The sequence below is a fragment of the Lepisosteus platostomus genome, chromosome 11 (assembly GCF_059453375.1).
Source record: "Lepisosteus platostomus isolate fLepPlt1 chromosome 11, fLepPlt1.hap1, whole genome shotgun sequence".
Lineage (NCBI taxonomy): Eukaryota > Metazoa > Chordata > Actinopteri > Semionotiformes > Lepisosteidae > Lepisosteus > Lepisosteus platostomus.
Window position 1 is genome coordinate 32,912,783 of NC_142621.1, and position 19,669 is coordinate 32,932,451.

The 19,669-nt window shown below is 42.9% G+C and overlaps 2 protein-coding genes across 3 annotated transcripts in view; one reads left to right on the forward strand and one right to left on the reverse strand.

The window, feature by feature from the left end:
• Positions 1–19,669, forward strand: part of LOC148652487 (uncharacterized) — a 93,809-nt gene that overhangs the window by 66,037 nt on the left and 8,103 nt on the right. Inside the window, exon 5 of one of the 2 annotated variants that reach the window (XR_015925351.1) lies at positions 18,841–19,045. The exons of the other annotated variant lie outside the window; for it this stretch is intronic. The gene's annotated coding sequence lies outside the window, so the exon portion shown is untranslated. The remainder of the gene's footprint in view (positions 1–18,840; positions 19,046–19,669) is intronic. 2 annotated transcript variants of the gene reach the window in all.
• On the reverse strand, positions 240–14,129 carry LOC148652489 (uncharacterized). The gene is made up of 4 exons (XM_088599278.1): positions 13,350–14,129; positions 8,417–8,443; positions 5,261–5,300; positions 240–3,488 (listed from the first exon to the last, which is right to left on the reverse strand). The coding sequence occupies exons 1-4, from the start codon at positions 13,512–13,514 to the stop codon at positions 3,142–3,144; spliced, it is 579 nt and encodes a 192-aa protein (XP_088455404.1). The 5' UTR covers positions 13,515–14,129; the 3' UTR covers positions 240–3,141.

Genomic DNA, 19,669 nt, shown 5'->3' on the forward strand with positions numbered 1-19,669 from the left:
TAGGGAGTTATGTTTTTGTTTTGGTTGTTCGATTACAAGATTATCAGCCTGTTAAAAGGAGCAGACTCCAGATCTGTTTTGGAGATCAACAGAACTTTTGTTAATCGGCCGTCTGACAAAGTGGATATGTGGATATGCAATTTGAGAAAGGACTGAAAATCAGGAATAGTTCTTCTCACACCAGGAGTTACATAACTGATGTGGAATAAGTGGTCTAGTAGATTAGGTAAAATGGCTTATTATCAGGAGGTTGGAAGAACTTCACTTCCAGTGACTCACTGTTACCCTCAGATTACTTAACCTCCTTTGCTTTGGCTTCCAAAGGAGATGTTAAGCAAAATCTGACTCACCAGAAGTAAATCTAAGTCTCTTTGAAAGACTCTGTGAAATGACTAATTATTAGCAGTGACATTGCCATTTCTATTATTAATAACTTTGTAATTGTGTAGGAGTTTCACAAGTGGTGAGAAGGCAATGAAATTTCTGATTGTATGTCTGATTGTTTTATGAAAATGCTTTATTAAATCGTACTAACTTTAATGACATTAATATCATATTCATACAAAATATAAAATATAGAACAATGCTTTAACAGCATACTTATTTCCACATATACATATGGAGTATTTGAAGAGAAAAGTAACACAGTCATCATCAGTAAACATTTCACAGAATTGTCTGAGTTCTCTGCCTGCCTACATTGCAGATTAGAACAGATTGCACAGACATTGTCTGAATTTATAAAACAGGAGAGGCCTGCTTCTTCACTCCATCTTCTCCAGTCTGTAAGTCTTTCCATTTTGCTAACAGAGAAATCTGAACTTTCCGCTATTGGATTTTTAGATGTTTGCCATTCCCCTGAAACTAAAGTGCGTTTGCAACTAAAGATCCTGTTATCCAGCCCAGTGCTTCCCAGATGTTTCATCTAATGGCACACCAAATGATTTTGAAACAATCTGCATAACTATTACAAGAAATCACATTTAATTTGAACTGAAACATAGACTACAATTTAAATGAGAAATATTTAACTTCACTTTTGTCGACTAGAGGTACAATGTGAAATGTGAGATTGTTTCAAGGAAGATCTGAAGAACTGTTTAATATTTGGTTCAATGCAGGAAAGAGCTACACAAAGCTCCTGATCCATTCTTTGTAAACATAATGTCTCTAAATAAAAAGTTTTTTAAAAAAATAAACCTAATGTCTTCTGATTCCAAGGCACATAGGTGGTGAAGCCTTTACTGCTGCCTGCACAAACACTACCCTGGGGTGTGACGCTTGCATTCATCACCAGACTGTAAACTGCCTCCCCTCTCACCTCCTGCACAGGAAAGAGCCTCCTCTTGGTAGAGCAGCAGCACTGCAGGAGTATGAGCTCTATTGTGCTGCTGAAACAGCACTGTCCTGTATTTCTTAAGTGCAATTGGCAATCTAACCCTAGGCTGTTCAAATGTAGGTTTCCACGCTAAGCTGTACAGTAAGTGTTAGAAGCCTGCAGGATATTGGTTTATACTGTCTATATTTTTGCAGGAACTAGATGGTCAGAATGCTAAATATGTATCCTGAAATTTAATGTCAGACTTTTAGAAGAGCACGTCACATATGTAAGCATAAATATTAGGCCTGCTAGGTTTACAATATTAAGAAGCAAAGAGCATTGGAGCATTTCGTGAGCTGCTCAGCTCCTCTCCATCGTGCCCCAATGCAGCTTGCAACAAGAAGGCCAATGACAGACAGGCTGGAGTGGAAACCTGTGGAGAAGAGGCCCCTTCTGGTCCAGTTTGCAGTATGGAGAGCACAGCACAGTATAGCACAGCAGGGCATTGTAACACATCAGCTATGAACATCTCACTGCCGAGGGTGAGAGTACAGGACAGCTGCTCATCCTGACGGTAACCTTATGACTCCATGTTGACTGGGACACTTTGGGAAAGTATGGGATCTTAATATTGCCCTTATACTGAAATATGTTCATATGAAAACTGCATCACGCCCTTCCCAAAATGAAAATGGGTGGTTAATTCCAGTGTGCAGTGAACATGTCAGACTGATCAATTTTCTAGTACAGTATATAAAAACAGACCAGACATGAAAAATCCAAAACATTGTTCTGGGCTTGATCGCTGGCAGTGAACAGCTGTTCAGTATTGCTGATTAAATGCTGGTTTAGCAAATTAAAATCTTTCAACTGAAGGATAGTTTTAAAATCCTCTTCTGTCTCAAAGTGTCTTGTTGAACATGAAGTTATATGATCACACTAATAACGCCCTTAATCACTGTCAGATTGCATAAAAACTGATAATATTGAGATTGAATATTGAGATTCTGTATATTGTCCCAATATTCACTGTAATATTGACTGTGCATTAAAAAAATGGAAAGATGAATGATATCACATTCCTTTTTTTTAACATAACCTTGCAGATTGTTGAAAAGTGTAACTTCCATATTCAAAACAGAACTGACTTTAGACTTGCTGCTGAGGTGTCATTAGTGATATGGAGAGGAGGTAAAAAGAAGGTTGTGATGTAAGCTATCTTACCACACTATGGACCATTGCACTCCAGTACAGCACTATTAAGGCATATTGGGAACTGGCATTCAGTGCCATGTTCGAAACACTGTCAAATCCAGCACTGCTAGCTGGGATACAGAGATGCATTGCAGAGAACCACACAAACCCCCCATAGTGACCCTGTTTCACTGAGACTAAAGTGCGTTCAATCAAGGTCGCAGGTTGCAGTTCAGTTAACTCTGCAGCATTCAAAATAAAAATGAAAGGTGGACTGATGCAAAATTATATTTTAACAAATAACAAAACATTATTGACTTGAATTGCAAATCACAGCAAGGTTGGGTTGTCCCTGTGTGGTGCTTTGTGTGTGCTTTTGTCTGTTTTCCCCAGACAGCTTGCTTACAGTTCCGTTCTGTGATTCGTGCAAAAAACAAAATTTGATCACTCCACATTTCAGTGCACATAACAATAAATAAATATGTTTAGAATAATTACTATTTACAGTCTTAAAAAGTAAAACATTTTTCCAAAATATTACTTTTTATACATTACAATAATAATAAAAATAACAAGAATGTTAATAAATATTCAGCACTCTGGTTTTAGGAGTTCTTTTGAGCTAGTTACACCTCATCCTCTATGCATTGCCTCACATTCCCTACCAAGTACTGGAACCCCAGGGACAGCTCATCCAGCCTAAGATTGGTGTCAGTAGTCGTCAGGTCCACAGTGATGGCGTCGCCCTTTTTGAAGTAGTGGATTGACTGGTTGCTCTTGCCGGTCACAGGGAAGTACAGTGGGTTGTCCCGCCCTCGCAGGATGAGGCTGGTGTCCGAACCGACCTGTGGTTTTAAAGCCACGTACACCAGGTACGGGCCAGTGCAAGGGAACTTGATCTTGCTCTTGTTCTGGAGCTCGATCTCGCGACTCCATTCGATGTTGAACTGCAGGCTGGTGTTGGCTTCAGGCTCTGTAAGGAAATAGGGCTGTTAGGGGGACATGTCATGATGTGAGGCCTGTGTGCTTAAGCTCCATCTTTAACAGAATGGCAAAAGGTACAATTGTATGAAAATGAAAACATCTGCGAAAAACCCATGTTTACTAAGGTTCCAGCTGTGGTTCTGTGTGACAACAAATGATAATAGAGCTGTAGACTGTAGGTGTGTGATTAAAGTTTTTAGACCTTCTGGAAGAAGCTGGGTGCCTGTGATTGGGGTTCAAACCTCCTTTTACACGCAAAACACAGCATAGACTGGAGGAGAGGCCAAGGAAACCCACTACTAGGTCTCTTGTACTTGGCTCCAAACTCTATAGGAGTATTCATACACCCCTGGCCCTTGGTACAACTTAAAGCAAAAGCTAATTACATTGAAAAAAATGAGACAAATAAGTAGGTACTTCATTCCAGCACATTTTGCCCCATAGTAAATATAATTACATTTCAGTGTAATACAGTAACTATTAGTATTAAATGTTACATTAAGGAAGGAACTATTATTGAATTTGAAACATTTTTGTGTATTTCACTACAATAACCCCCTGATACCAGTGGGATTGTGAGTAATAACACAATATTGCATTCTTTACATTTTAGTTTATTCATCAGCAAAACATTCTGCCTTAAAAATAGCTCATGACTAGTAATATTCTGTAATAACATAACACCGAGAGACTTCATTATTAATATAAGACTTGCGTGTTAAGTCAGAAAAAAATTAAAAACTGGTATTTTGAAAGAACAGTGGTGCACAGCATTTGAAAATAAGTGTGACTACATAAGGGCAAGCATCAAATCTATGTTTATGGGTTCCTAAATAGTAAGGCTGATCTGATGAAGAAAGGGCTAAATAGTTTAACTGTTGTGTGTAATGATTCCATCTTGTGATGTTTCTAGATTGTCCAATGGAAAACGTGTTTGATTTGGTTGTGATCTGACAGTGATCCATTTACCTGGAATGACTGATGTATCACCCTCCCTTAATGGAGGCAAGTGTGTTACTAAAACTGTTTTATTTGTTTCAGATGATTAATTGCATTGAAATCAGAGCTGTACTAACCATGCAAGCACTGTCTTTAGCTTTAGTGGTCCTATAAAGATTAGGAATCTTTAATGATGCCCAGTAGACCACAGATGCTCCCAGTACAGTATGGGGAAGAACATACAACAAAACTCTGTCAGTGAAACCTCAGATTACATTACTTTACAAAAATCCCCATCTGCATGCCCACACGCAACCTACTGTAAGAAGCCATAAAATCCAGATTTGTCAAAATGTCAAAGGGCACAAAGAAAGACACAGTTTCTAGAGCAGACTCAGTCCAGGCGTTTTCCATAGAAATCCCCAGTCAGCATTATCGTAGCTGCCCTCGAAAGCACATAATGTGTGGAGATGCCAGGAAATGTAGTTGCTTTTTTTGGTTTTGTTTTTGTATTTGCTTGAAACCACCATGTTTGAAAATTAAACGCAGGCACCTATGAGCTTTTAGCAGGTGATCAAACGTTTACTAAGGAGTCACTCAGCAGAAGAACTAAAAGAAAATGTTGGATAATCAAAGGAAATGCCAGTCAGATAAAACATGACAATGACTGGGAATTATGTTATGACATTTACAGAGTAATTTAATCTCATGTGCACAAGTGGATAAATTGGAATTACAGTACGTTCAAAATTAAATGCAAAGTAATGATTACTTTACTGACAACATAAGGATGCATAAGGCAAATGTAAAAAATGTACTTACTTCCATGCACTTGCAGGTAGATGCTAGGTACTTTCATTCCCTTAGAAATAAATGAAAATGCAAAATTGTTAGGAAATTGTTTGCAACATTTGAAAACAATCCTTTGTGTCAAAGTATCCAATCCACTTTAAAGAAAGTTTTAATTTAGTAACACAGTATGATATATGGATCTAATAAATGCATAGTAATTCTAAATTGGATCTATTGTTAATTAAAGCTTGAGTTGCTAACTGAATTAATTAAGCAATTAATAAGTAACTAATTCTTGTAAAATAAAATAACTTGACTGTAGCATTAATCCACTGGCATGAAATAAGATCCTGACAAATGGAAAGAACATCGAGGTTGAATTGTGACTATTGTGACCTGAAACTCAAACAGGTACAGCATGCACCTTTGACTCCACAGCCACTCTTCTGTATAAATCTCTGCACAATCGAGTTAGTGCCCTACTTCTACCCTGCTTGCCCTGTCATAGTTGCACTAACTCTGGGTAAAGGAATCAGTTATACAAGAACTCTTTGCACATTGAGCAGCAGGTGTTTTGAGACCCAGCTGACTAACACTAAGGCAAATTTTGTGGGATCTCTTCCAGAGACAGCTGGACACAGTGAGTCATATATTCACCTGTTGTTTGTGATCTTATCTTCATAGGAGAAAGCCCTCCACATTATGGGAAATATTACTATAGTTTTTAAAGTCTTAGTAAAGACCTTGTCGTGTTATTATTAAATCTTGGGTAAAAAGATGTTTTCAGATCTAGGAGTCAATAGTTCTCAATGAAAGAGAAGTCATCTTAGTTCACCTGAGACAGGCTGTTGTGTGGTGTGGGAGTGTCAGTTGCACAGCTATGGTGGCACACCACTTTCCACAGTGGTAAAAGCACCTCTAGCAAGGTACTTTGGGGTCAGTCAACTGAAAGAATCTCCAAAGATGCTAGAAACATTCTATAAAATGAAGTTTTACAATACATCGAACAGCAATGATGTCACAGCTTTACCAAAAACCCTCTTTATAATGTGGTTTGCAATGGCTGAATCATCTAGTGTGAATAAGTGCAAGTGCTGACAAATATCCTTGTACAGTGTGTCTGCTGGGAACTGAGGTGGACACCAGGGATAGTATCCTGACAAATTGGATATGGGCTCTGGAGCACTGTCAAGATTCAGTACAGTGAGTGTGGGATTTCCCAGATAACAAGACTGTAATTTATTTCTGGGATGTGGATTGCGGTGTGATTTGGGGAGAGAGTAAGGTGCATGAGGGGTGATATAGGGAGAGAGTGAGGGACATATGGGGTGATATGGGGAGAGAGTGAGGGCTGTGCTAATATCATTTTTATTTAGTTTTTTTCCAGCTGTTTCCAATGTCACATTATTACCTGGCTTAAGACTTTCTGTAACTTGGGGGTGAAAAGCTTCACCTAAACTACTTTATTCACACCAAACAAATGTTGGGGGAAAACACAATAACCCCATAAAGGAATACGTTGTTTATTCTGATGATGATGATGGTGATTCCTCCTCCACTCATTTTTCTTGTTGGCTAAAATTAGGGATCATTTTCAATCAGAGGATTTCACTACACTGTATTGTACAGTAGTTCTAAAGAAGAACCACATATCACTTTGGATGATATTCTTGTATTTTGTCTTGACCTGTTTTTAGGTCATCCCATTGTGTTCCAGCTACTGTAAATCTATAAATTTTAAAATTACTGCTGCATCAAAAACAATATTGTACAACTATATAAGGGCTCAAAGAGGAGTTCCACTTCAATCATAATGTAAGTTATGTAATGCCAGTGCATGCATGCTGACAGTTTTTACTGTTTTATCTTGAGACATTCCATTGGATTTTATCATTCACTTTCACAAGAGCTGCAATTCATGGTCACTGGATTAAGACATGTTCTTCTGGTGTGGTCTTGTTGGTGTAAATGAAGGATGCAATGCTCAACCCTCCTGTGAACTGAAGTGTGGTTAGTCAGATTGTTTAAGCTTGAAACACTTTAACCAGATAAGTTAAACCAGAGTTTGCTTTTGTGGGAAAGGAGTAATCCTGAAGTCAATTATCAAAGTAACTCAATCTGGCTAATTTGAATTTGAATTATCATGAAACAGCCCCCATATCTTATTTTAACATCCTGCAGAGGTCACAGGCTCTGTCTCCTCTCTTTTTCTCCCTGAATTTTCTTCTCAGGCCAAAAACAATGCACCGGACTTTCTTCATTGTTGCCTACAAAAATGTGTAAAGTAGAATTGTATAAAAGCTGTTGGCTATTGGAGTAATGGTCAGTTTCCCTCCAACATGCTGAAATGGATGGAGTGTTAATATAAATGTCACCTCTGCTGTCTTACGTATAGCATTTCCCCACTACAAAGTAAATCAAGAGCTGGGTTCAGTAATGAGGGCTTGGATGGAATTAAAACTTAAAGGCACTAGTTCTGTAAAATGTTTTGTGTGAAGTGCTGATTTCATAATACCCTGAGAATAGTTTTCAAAAGTATCATTCTCTGCCCATAAATTACATTACCAATAAGAAATGAGTTTGATTCCTGTTTGTTCACTTGATGTGCAGGGAATAACTAAAGAACTTGTTTTCTCTGGGTCTGAAGGACTCTATGTTCCTATTCCACACAGCAATATAGACATGTCTGAATTCCAGCAGTCTCAGGAAGGTTGCTTATTGTAGTTTACAAGCTCTGATTAGTTCACAAGGATTAACACCAAGAATTAAGTGCAATGAAAAATATTGGAGTGTTGTTCACTGAAAACTTGGCTTGGCTGAGCTTGGTCATTTGGTGACACCAGAACCAGATCTGTGCTCTCCGATATACAGTACGTGAGTACATAACCTGGTAAGTTTTAGCTTTAAGGTGTTAGGTATAGGATTAGGATTTACAGGTTTTAGTTAAACTGTTAAATTGTCTCAGTGAACATTCACTTGTAGTTTTTTTGCCTTTTCTCAAGGTAAAGAGCTGGCAATTAAAGGAAATGGGAAAAGATGTGGGTCACTTCTCAGATTCTTGTGTGGATGTTCTTTGGGAATTACACTTCTCTGTTCAACATTTCAGTGACTTCATTGTAAAAATGCCACTTTCCAGTGATACAAACTTCTACCCCTTTCCCACCCGCATCCATACCACCATCTTACCTGGATCTCTTGTATCACTGAAGGCACCTGCAACACAGAGGAAAACAGAGTCAAACACCAGCAGACCAGCTGTCATTTGCTATACAAATGTGGAAACATGTGGAGCAGCTTCTATTAAGAAGCAGCGGCATCCCTGGAACAAGAGCCCACCACCACAGTTCTGTACCTGGAAACACGCACTCTTGTCTGACAGGTCGTGGTTTAATAGCGCGATGATCCCACAAGCATGGAAATAATGTGCTTGTTTGGGAAAGTGGCAGTCAGTCCGCTCCCACCACCAACCTGCATCTTACATGGGGGACAAATGTCAACGTGCGTTGTTAACTTTCCAAGCGACACTGTGGTTTAATATTGCGGAAAATTCCCCACATTAGTCACGTCAAGATGGTCCTGTCCCGAAATAGAACCCCTATTCATAACGGCCCTCATGCTGAAGTATAGGAGAAGAGATAGGTTCCCTGACGTGTTGCACACTCAGACCGAGCTCAGTCTCTTGCAGGGTCTCAGAAACCACACGCTTGCACGACTGTAGTTCCTTTGCATAGAACGCTGGCTGGCTGGCTCACTCTGTTACACTGTGCAAGTGTGGCGGGTCAGTTGATTGCCCTTCACACCTTAACTGTCTCCTCACTCTGACCTGATTGCTTCAAGATGCTTTCCCTTCATGGGCAGTGCATGTGGACATGCATCTCCACTGATACTGATAGATACATGAAGTCCGCCCAGACACGCAAGAGTCTCTCTTACTACAGCTGCTGCTGTGGCTTCAGCAAGGGGCATTCCTCTTTTATACAAAAGTGTTTAACACACACTTGCTGGGGCTTCAGCAGAAGACTTTTCTAAAACGTGCTGTACTTCTCCCAAGGAGTTTTCCCCTACCGCTGATGTGCTGCTGCACTAGTAATCCTGCTCAGTATGAGAGAAACCACAGGTTCAGATGTTGGGTTTCTGTGCCGGGCTGAGGAGCCACTGGTGCGAAGCTGCCAATTGTCGATTATGACTGAACACCTCTAAAACATCATATCTCCTGAGAGGTAATGGATTGAGTGTGTTTATTAGTTTTGACTTGTTTGTTTGCTGCTGAGTCCCTAGGCTGGTTGTGTGGGGTGTATTCCTAAAAGACAGGGCGTGACCTCAGACAACCGCTGCCTAGCCTCCTCACAGTCAGTGGAGATAGTGGGGTCCAATGTAGGGGGAGGGGGAATTCCCACAAGTCACTTCACAGGCATCAGATGTAAAGAGTGCCTGCTCTAAACATTGTAACTAATGCAGTTATCTCTGCTGCTGTTAGGGTGTAAGGCTGATGACAGGTCACATCACATCATCTGTTATGTTCTTGTGTTCTTCCTCCTGGTACTGTCTGCCATTTACACTTATACTACAGTAAAACTGCTTTACAATACTACTGGATTTATCACTTCTGCTTCTACTAATGTCAAAATAATAATGCTATTATCCGCGACATCACTGTGCAGATAGGTACATCAGTGTGAATCCTTCAATGCACTACACCTGTAGCGTTGTGAACACTGCCATCTAGGGGACAGTGTGTTGGCTGCAGGGTTTTTTTTTTTGTTTCTGCTCAGTACCTTACAGTTTTGTTTCGATTGAGTGGTCTCAGTCTATCAGTACACTGTTTTAATCTCCACCCATGTTTCAAAGACTGAGTTAGTTGTCAGTGGCCAGTAGATTGTCGGGTTTGAATAAACTGTAACTTTGATACAGAAAAATATTTCTGCAGTTTACTTCTAATCGCTGTATATGGGCATCGGTCGGACCCAAAAAGAAATAACAACAGCACTTTTTTTTTCTGCCTAACATAACATCACGGTGGCGTGAAAAAGTTTTTTTATTTATGCGATAAAACAACCTGTGTGGGCTTTAATGTGACGTGGCTTGGGTTTCCCCAGTGTCTACCTAGTAACATCATTACTGGATAGGATACCGATAGCCTTCTGGGTGTGATCCTTACGCGATTATTTTGTTCTTAACAGAAAACGGATCGATCTATATACAGCACTCTCCCGTTCTGTGCGTTACCGTCCACCCAGCCCAGTGTGTCCTGCCCTCGGCTGCCCATCTCTGCTGTTGAAGAACCGGGATTCTGCTCCGCGGCGGGCGAGCACCACGCACATAACATCCGCTTTCGATTCGCTCTTTTAACCCTCCTTTTCACAGTTTCTCTGCTGCCTCTGCTGTCGATTGCCGGGAAGTTCTTCCCGGCGCATTTAAGTTCAGGCTTGCAATCCTGTTGGGCAGGCACGTTGAAAAGAAAGGCGTACCCTAGCGAGCAACAGCACTAGGTTCGCGTTGAGCAGACGTGTGGATGTGTTCTACACGACCTGAGCCCCAAAACTGCTTACTTCATTTCCGAGACAGGGGGCTCTTTTAGTTGAAACAATACAAAACGTAAGGCGTTTTATTGTGGTTGCGTTTTCATTAAAATTATATTCTTCACACAGTAATATCCTTTACCCCGGTTTCAAATGCATCACGATTTAAGTGAAGCTACAAGTAGTTTGTATTGAATTAAAGAAATACATCTGCGCAGTGGTAAGATTTTCTGAATATACACAGAACTCGTGACTGGAACCTGCAGGTCTGCTGTACACCCGCTTTTATTGGTTTTCCTGCCGCGGGACAGTTAAGAAAAGACCGACAGGAGGTGCAGACTACCAGCTGCAGGAGCGCGGACGGCACCGGCGTGTGATTCTGTTCTGTCTGTCGCCCCCTTGTGGCCTTTCTTGCAGCGGCAGCGCAGGAACAGGTGTCTCCTCCTGTCGGCACTGGCCAAGAGCCCGTTTACGCGCCAGGCTTAGCGCTGACTAGCTTACCGACTTCACGACCCGACTCGTGGTCTGAACACAATGCAACAATAATGTTCTGAAATATTTTGCATTCATACATCATAGCTTTTTGTGGGCTTTACCGCAGCCTCTTAATACTGCTAATTTAACAACTAGCAAAACAAGATTATTATATAAAGGTACCGAGTCCCTTTAATGTGTCGTTCATTTCCCTATTTAAAAAAACAAACCAATGCTAAGCACGTTAATTACGTTTATGGACAAATGGCCATTCTAAGACTACACAAACACACAGCACGACCACCGGTGTAAACAACGAGACCCCTCTAATTCATTAGAAAGCGGTGCAACTACAAGCACGGGCAAATTAATGTATAACCACGTCTTGGCGGACAGAAGGAAAGACCCGTTCAAAGATCCAGAGATAGCGGACACACACGCGTCAGACTGTCTCTGCGGAGCTTTCCCACTCGTGCACGCGTGCTGGAACAGTCCCCGCGCACAGAGGGTCTCCTGGAGGTCGCGCACCAGCACACCGGGGACCCGTGGCTCTGAAGATGGGCTGCGTGACACAGCCTCCCTCTCAGCGCGTTAGGCTCCGCACTGCTCTTAACCGCCCCGTACTAGATTACACGTCTAGGATTTGTGACATGTGCCCCTAGCCACAAAATCTCGCCCGGGCGGAACTGGCTTCTGAAGTGAAAGCGCCCCTCCCCCCGCGCGACTCTCTCTACACTGGAGAGCAGCGGCGACTCCGGCCGGCCGTCTTCTGGCCCGCAAGGCAGGGTACACCCCGGGCAGGACACCAGGCCATCACGGGGCACGCACTCGCACCAGAGCCAGTTACCCTCCCAGTATGTCGTTGGACTGGGGGGGAGAAACCCAGGCACACACGGGAAGACCATCCACATTCCACGCAGATAGCGTGGAGGCAGGGAGTCCCTGTTAGGTACCCGGTACACACAGAGGACGGGTGTAACCGGCAGTAAGGCATGTCCGCTAAATTTGTGGACACTATAGATTGTTCGTTCAGTGATATTTATGTGGTCAAATTAATAACACGATAACAAAATATGAATAACACTATTTTTCCAACACAATAATTATAGTGGCCTTTAAAAACGGATTCTCTTCTAATTTACTGCAGTGTTCTCTGCTGTTGCTGAGAATTTTAAAAAGAAATCTCTCGGTTTACAGGACAAATCCTCAGCTCCATTGTTCAGAGAAGTTTCACGTTTTTTTTTCTCATAAAACAAAACAAAATGCGATTTTTGTGTATATATGACACGTGGTGTTATTCGCTTTCTGAATCGGATTGACAAAAAAACACAAAAGCACCTCAGGATCAGTTCGGACAATATTCAACCTATGCCGCTAGAAATTAAAAATTTAAATTAGCATTTTCTGAAATACTACGTACAAATATGCCCTTTAGCTCAATAACCGTATCAATGGGAGTCGTGTAAGGCTCGGAATCTTGTCTAGAGGGGTCTGCTCGAGGCCACGGCGAGCTCGCGCTGAGCCGCCTCCCCGGGCGCGCGGCGCCGTCCCTGCCAGAAGCCGCAAACCGCAGGCAGAGAGGACGGCTGCTGGGCTTCAAGGGTTTAAAACCCGGGAAGAGCTCGACTGACAAAACACATTCCCTTAATTACTCGAGGAGAACCATCCAGCATGGACTAAACTGCCAAGCACAATTGCACACAAATAAATCAAGCTCAGCAGTAGCATAACAGAATGGAAAGGAACGAGTAAAGGTTTATTCCACGCTGAAAAGAGAATAAAAGAAAGTGTCGACTGTGGAGCCTTCTTCAGGTGTGCATAACATTATTGCATTAACATGTATTATTGTAGGGTAGCCTACGTTAATTCTACTCGTCATACAGACGGGGTAACCGCCTTATCTGCTTTTGGTTAGTTACGCTGTTAGATTATCTCTGCAGCCTCTTAAAAGGTTGATTGCTCTGTTTAATAGTTTGTGTTAACAGTGGTTTGGAACATATGTCCATCGCCTACACCATTTTCTCCTAAGTGAGAAAATGAGAGTTACTGGGACAGAGCGCATTACTGCTTTCTGTGTAGCTGTTAAAACGGCCAGTCCTGAGCAGCGGCGGACCCACGGGACGTACCTGCGACTGAACGGTCCACAAGCTGTGGAAGCTGGCAGCGACGCACAGCACCATCAGGAGCGTCTGGGCAACAAAGAAGAGCACCAGCAGCCTGGCCCTGCCGCTGCCCTGCCGGCGCTGTATCGCCCCGGCGTGCCGGGCTGACTCGGCGTCTCTTACATCCATCGCGTCACAATGGTCTGAGCCGAGCTTCCCCCGCTCGCTTTTAAACTGCAAGTAGGCACGAGGGAGGGAGGGGGGAGAGGAGCCGGCAGCCGAAATTTCCCTTGTGTGAAAGTGGAGGTGCTGGAGTTTCAGTTTAAGATGCTCCTCTCAAAGCATCAAATACCTCCTCCTTCACAGGCTCATCTCTCTCGAGTCATTTTCTCTGCCTTTCGCTCACCGATACTGTACACGTTGGTAATGCGCTGGTCTATATATGCATGCACTTAGTTTAACACTACTTTAAAAAATATGTTCTTCAGCGTGAAAGTAAAGCGTCTTTTTTTTTGGCGAACTGTTCGTCAGTTTGGTCAGATGGTACTGCTTCTTAATCGTAAGAAACTGACGAACAGTTCGCCACATGTTCTCGGCGCTGCTCTCTCTATTAAGGCGATAAATCACTGCCTTCACGCGGTGACCATACATATTTTGACCGACAAGTGTTCAACTTTTTTTAATGGACGGGCAGTGTGATGATGACCAGGGCGAAACCACTGAAACTAGACGGATCCGCGTCTCTCTCCCGCCGTGGCCCGGAGCGCCGGCCGGCCAGCGAAGCGCTCCTCGTCGGGATCAGCGGTCTGTTAGCCGACGGTGTCTGTAGGCGCGGTGGAGAAGACACCCAAGCCAACTGCCTGTGTTCAGAATGAGAGGATAGCCTCCCAGCGTAGGCAGAGAGGCGGAAAAAGTGCCGTTTGATATCTCTACTTCGCCTACACACCCTGAGGCAACCACTGCAGTTTCTCTCCTATTAACGTTTTTCCATTAATTGTTTACTTCGCATCACAATAAGGAGCAGAAGCAGAAGCAGAAACTAGCGAAAGTTGGGTCTGTATGTTCATCTCCAACTCGTGGTGACTCGCCTGGCTTGTTCGGAACAAGCTTCTTTTGTTTTGCACTAGACTTTCAGAAGTCGGGGTGCCCGGCCAGCCCGAGGTGATATTTGAATGTTTTAAGACTCGCTTGGCAGAATCACGGGCAATCTGCTGACCATTCACCGTCTCCTCACCTGCCTCACCGCTGGACGACAGGACAGCTCCAGTGTGAAGGGCCGCCGAGCATAACCGCCAACCTCAGATTAACTGCTCATACAAATACATTCTTCTTAGTTAAATTAAGTAATTGCGGAGTAATTTCGGAGCTTTGAGGACGCCGCAGTTTACACAGAAAGGAGTACTAATTCACCAGTATTCAGCTGCCCTCCTCGAAGAGTCATCGAACGCTCCAGGGATTGATTAAGGGCGATATTGATCAGTTTATGAAGGAAAATCAGTGCGCATCTTTTTTTCAAACGCTTCTGAGTGAAATGCACTAAACTGTTATTTCAGAAGGCAAATGCAAACTGGGCTTCTGCGCACCTCCCAATCCTTGTGTGTCTAAGTCCCGTGTTCTTCACAGACCGCGGGTGTCGTGTCCTGTTGGTGCAGACTGTAATGGAAACTGGAAACACGGGCTGCAAGAATACCTGTTGCACGTCCTAGCTCGGTACACACACTCCCACTCGCGTACACAAACTCGCAAAACATCCTGTTGATCTGTTTATGAAGGGAAAATACGTGGAATTAAAAAAGGGAACGTTTATTTTTTTGTGTGAAGAGGAAATCCTTCTGGGATTCGAGGCGTGACACCCTGTGCCCTGCGCAGGTCTTGCGGGAGCGCGAGCGCGAGCGCACACGCGCGGCGCGCAGACCGGGCAGCGCTCGAGCGCCGGCCGCTGCAGTCACTCGCGCTGCACACCTCATAAACAATAAACAGCCACAAATGACTGTCAGCCACCGGCGACTCATTGCGCTACTTTCGGTCTTACCTCGGTACATCCCCGCAGAATTGCGGTTGGAATTCACAGAAGAAAATGTTTAAAATAGGATTATTATTCAATTATTATTATTATTAACAACCTTACCGTGATTTTGTTCTAAACATCATAAACAAACTACAAAAATAACAAAAATGCACTAAGTTCTCTGAAACACTGTTCTATAATACTTATAATAATTCTAACGCAATAACGTGACAAACACAAATTCCGACTCAAAAAAGTGCTGTTTGGAAAAAAAGGTGATTTCATATCATAGTCCACAATCAAACTAAATGATAGATGATGCTTTTAAAGATACACAACTCCCAGACTGAGCTGCTGAAGAGACAGGTGAGACACACGCGGGAGTCATGTTAAGGACCACAATGGACAGGAAATCCGAAGTTGCACTGCATTTACGAAATACTACTCTACGAAATAACCCATAAAATACCTCAATTGCGTTTTGAGCGCAGAGTGCTCTATGTAAGAGATGTGTACAAATCGCAAGGCGGGGTACACCTGGACTAGATGCCAGGCCAGACACACCGGGGCCAGTATACTCACTAGCCAATTAACCTACCAGTATGTCTTTGCGCTGTGGCAAGAAATCCACACGAATACGAGGACCACATGAACGCCACACAGAAACACCCTGGTTCCGAAACCGAACCCGGGGCCCCAGCGCCGAGAGGTAGCGATGCTTAACCGCTCGTTTTGAGCCGTGCTGCTATAGTCGTATAATCGAAATACTTAAAGGTGCAGCTGTGTCCTTTACAGTATATACTGTTGGGAAAGGTTTTACAATAAGACTCGGAGGACGGGCTTCACACATCCCGATAAGCCCCAGTTCGGGATCCGCTGTGAAGTGGGACAAATGAGTTCAGAGCAGCGCTACTGAGGGGCTGTGCGCTGCTGCCAGGGCCTGGCACCACCCGGAGAGCGCGGTGCGTGCTTGAAGGCCGTTTCACTGGAACTTTACAAAGAGAAGGCTCTTCCGAACTAAATATAATTCTCAAACATGTTTCCGGGGCCAGAAATTGGGATATCTATAAGGTGAAAGGCCTGGTTTTACGACCACCGAAAACAAATCCTAATAAAAGCCAGGTATCAATTTGACAATAACTCGAATTTGTAAAGCCCCGTCGCATGGGGTTTGAGTCAGAGCTGAAACGTGTTAGGGAACATTCCTCCGCTGTTATCGGTATGAACTACATCATCTGCACGGTTAATGAGTTTTACGAAGATTTTTTTTTTAGTACCGTGGTATTTTCATGAAACCTTACCCTTCAGGAGAATGATTACTACAGCCAAGCGCCTGCCGGAGCACTCTCTCTCAGTACTTATCGCAGGGACGCGTCACGGGCTCCAAGAGAAACACGCGGGTCATCCTCTCGTCACCTGCGGGACCTGCTCTGTAAACCCCACACACTCGTCTGCCCCAGCACGGTGACATTCCGCTACACTGCCTGCGACGGATACTTTTACTTTTAGCTTGCTAACAGCTGGTTAAGATTAATCGCTCCCATTTTCTCGTTTAGTTGAGAAACAACAGAACTTACAAATTGGCAGAAAATATCCTCATAAAGTACTTTAGATTTGGAAAACCACTTTTTATTAAAAAGAAAACAGATAATCTGCCCCCTAAATGAACAAAAACTTGTAACAGCACGCTCTCAATAACTTCGACTTAGTTCAAATGGAAAGTTTCCCCCCTCGAACCTTCACCGAGCTACTAACCATCCCTATTGTAGCGTTCAGGTTATTCGTTAACTGATAAAGCAAACCTGCACCCTCATCCATGTCTAAAAATGCTCTTCTTCCAGAGCACCCAGGTTTAAGAGGGTAACATGTATTTCACATTTTAACCAGCTGTACCACAGGACAGGGATACAGAGAGCCATGAGACACAGGCGGGGAGAGAGAAGCTTGGGGTCAGAGCGCAGGGTCAGCCATTTAAACAGTGCCTCTGGAGCAGTTGGGGTTAAGGACCTTGCTCAGGGGCCCAACGGAATAGGATTCCTCTGCCGGCCATGGGATTTGAACTGGCAACCTTCCAGCCACAGGCGCAGATCCTTAACCACAGTGCCACCGCTCCTATATCAGGGTTGGTCGACCCTGGTCCAGGACAGCCACGATGCAGCAGATCTTATAGGTCACCAGTCATTAGTTGTGAACACTTACATAGGAGGTTTGATCAATTTAGTAAGTTAAACGGTTCAGCAGTCACAAATGAACTGTTGACCTTGAGCGTGGTGGGATGTTGGAGTTTCCATTTTAAATGATCACTGAACTACTTCAGTGATTCAAATTCAACTGTTCCAAGGGTTTTCATTTTGATAGGTGCGACCCATAAAACTTTGCTTCCAGCTCCAGGATTGGCTATCTTATTTACCTCCACTTAACCAAAGAATGAACTTTCAGTAACAATTAGTCATCTTTGTACCCACTTTAAAAAAAAAACAAGTTCTCCTGATAGGTTCATGTTAAAAGGAGCATGTTCACACATACGAAAATGACTTCAGCCTGTACCGCAGGTACATTTGGTAGTGTGATGATCTTGCTGCCGCATGCGGGCGATTTTACGGACTTGGAAAAGGTGCTGCACAGTGTACTGGTCCGAGGGAGCCGGTGTGGTGTTTGAAGTGTCTCACGAACGAGGATGCAAGGGGATGTGGGTTAACAGTGGTCACAAACTCTTTGTGCTGCTGGCTCCCTGCCTGCGAGTAAAAGTCTGCCCACAGCAAAGAGCCCAAACCAACATGCTGGGACATGTCTCTGTAACTAGGGCTGAAAAAAAAAAAACTACACTTATTGCATGCATGGAGGCAGTGAACTCAAATGTGTGGAAACCAAGAGCAAAATAGGGCAGAATTCCAGTTAGAACTCACTAAGGTCTCATTTACAATATTCTGGTCACAAAAAAGGATATTGTTGCTTGGGAATCGGCCCAGGAAAGAGCAGCCAGATACAGAACATTCCTGGTTTTAAAGCAGTGACCTACACTGACACTGGATTAATAACCTTTTTAATCTTGAAGACAGAAGGTTATGAGAGAAATATATTCAAATACTCAGCATACAAACACATTAAACAACTACAACTCAGTGGATGTCTTCAGAATCGGCACTAAAAGATGAACCAGAGGACCCAACCTCGGTTTGTTTTGAGAAACAGCTGAATGAAATCCTTAGATGAATTCACTTCCAACAACTAATTGAGGTAGCTGGACCAAATGGCCTCCACTGTTTGTAAAACTTCCTTATATTAACAAAAAAACCGTGCACAACTAGGGTTTTCAATAATATGTAAATACCATTTATAATGTTAAGAAATTTGTATAATTAAGCTCCCTAACCTAGACCCATACAGAATGTTTTTCAAAATGCTTCCAACATTTCTCTCTCTCTTTGGTCTTATTCCAGATAATCTTGGACTCGAGCTCCTAGCTGAACTAATGATTTGCTAACTAAGCCTTTTAAACTATTTCAGCACATACTGTAAACTACTGAAAACGTCAACATGTTAAAACTACAAGTAAGCTGAAACCAGCACGGTCTGGGAGCCTGAAGGAGGGAGTGGGGGGTGTTGCTGTTTTGTCGGAAGACGCTGAGCAGAACCTAGCTTTGGGAGCAGAGGACAAATCTGTTTATACAGGGGAATCAGCGGGAAGGAAACACCCACGACTCGATTCGAGGTACGAAAACAAAACTAATCAAAAACAGATCGTTTTACAATTGCTGAAAAAGGCGGCTTGCAGGAGCTCTGCTATATTTATGCCTGTCAGGTCAGGGGTAGCTTTTCAGTGTATTAGTTTAATTTAAGAAGGTATCATGATTGATTCCGAGTTGGTTGGCTACTCATATAATTATCTTTCTGCCTGGCTGGAATGCTTTACTACTAGGTGAATATAAATGCTGAGGTTCACTGCTCCATTTCCTCAGGGAGTCGCCCTTTAAAAATCTCAGTGTTATCATGGCAATGTGACTCACAAGTAAAGGAAAATCTTTTCCCCCTTGTTGGTCAATCTGTTTTGTCTTAAGGAGAAGGACAACTTATCTTCCAGCTATCATTAATTCATACATTTATTGTACTATGTTTATCAAAAAGGATTTTCTCCATGAGTTTACTCTCTTTGAATGAGAAAAGAAAATCCCCCATTTTTTTTTAAATGCAGGAGATGACCCAGTTATATGTGCATTATAAAGTGAACACATTTTCTTTGACTGGAGAAAGCAAGTGAAAAAAAAAGTCCCTTTTTACCAGGTGCAGTCCCAACGACCCAGATTAGCAACATGTCCATACATAAGCACCTTCTGGT

Coding starts and splice junctions, on each gene's coding strand:
- LOC148652489 (XM_088599278.1), bottom strand. CDS start 13,514: ATGGATGTAAGAGACGCCGAGTCAGCCCGGCACGCCGGGGCGATACAG. Junction 8,444..13,349: donor TGTGGACCGTTCAGTCGCAG/GTACGTCCCGTG, acceptor TCTGTGTTGCAG/GTGCCTTCAGTGATACAAGA. Junction 5,301..8,416: donor CAGTGATACAAGAGATCCAG/GTAAGATGGTGG, acceptor TTTATTTCTAAG/GGAATGAAAGTACCTAGCAT.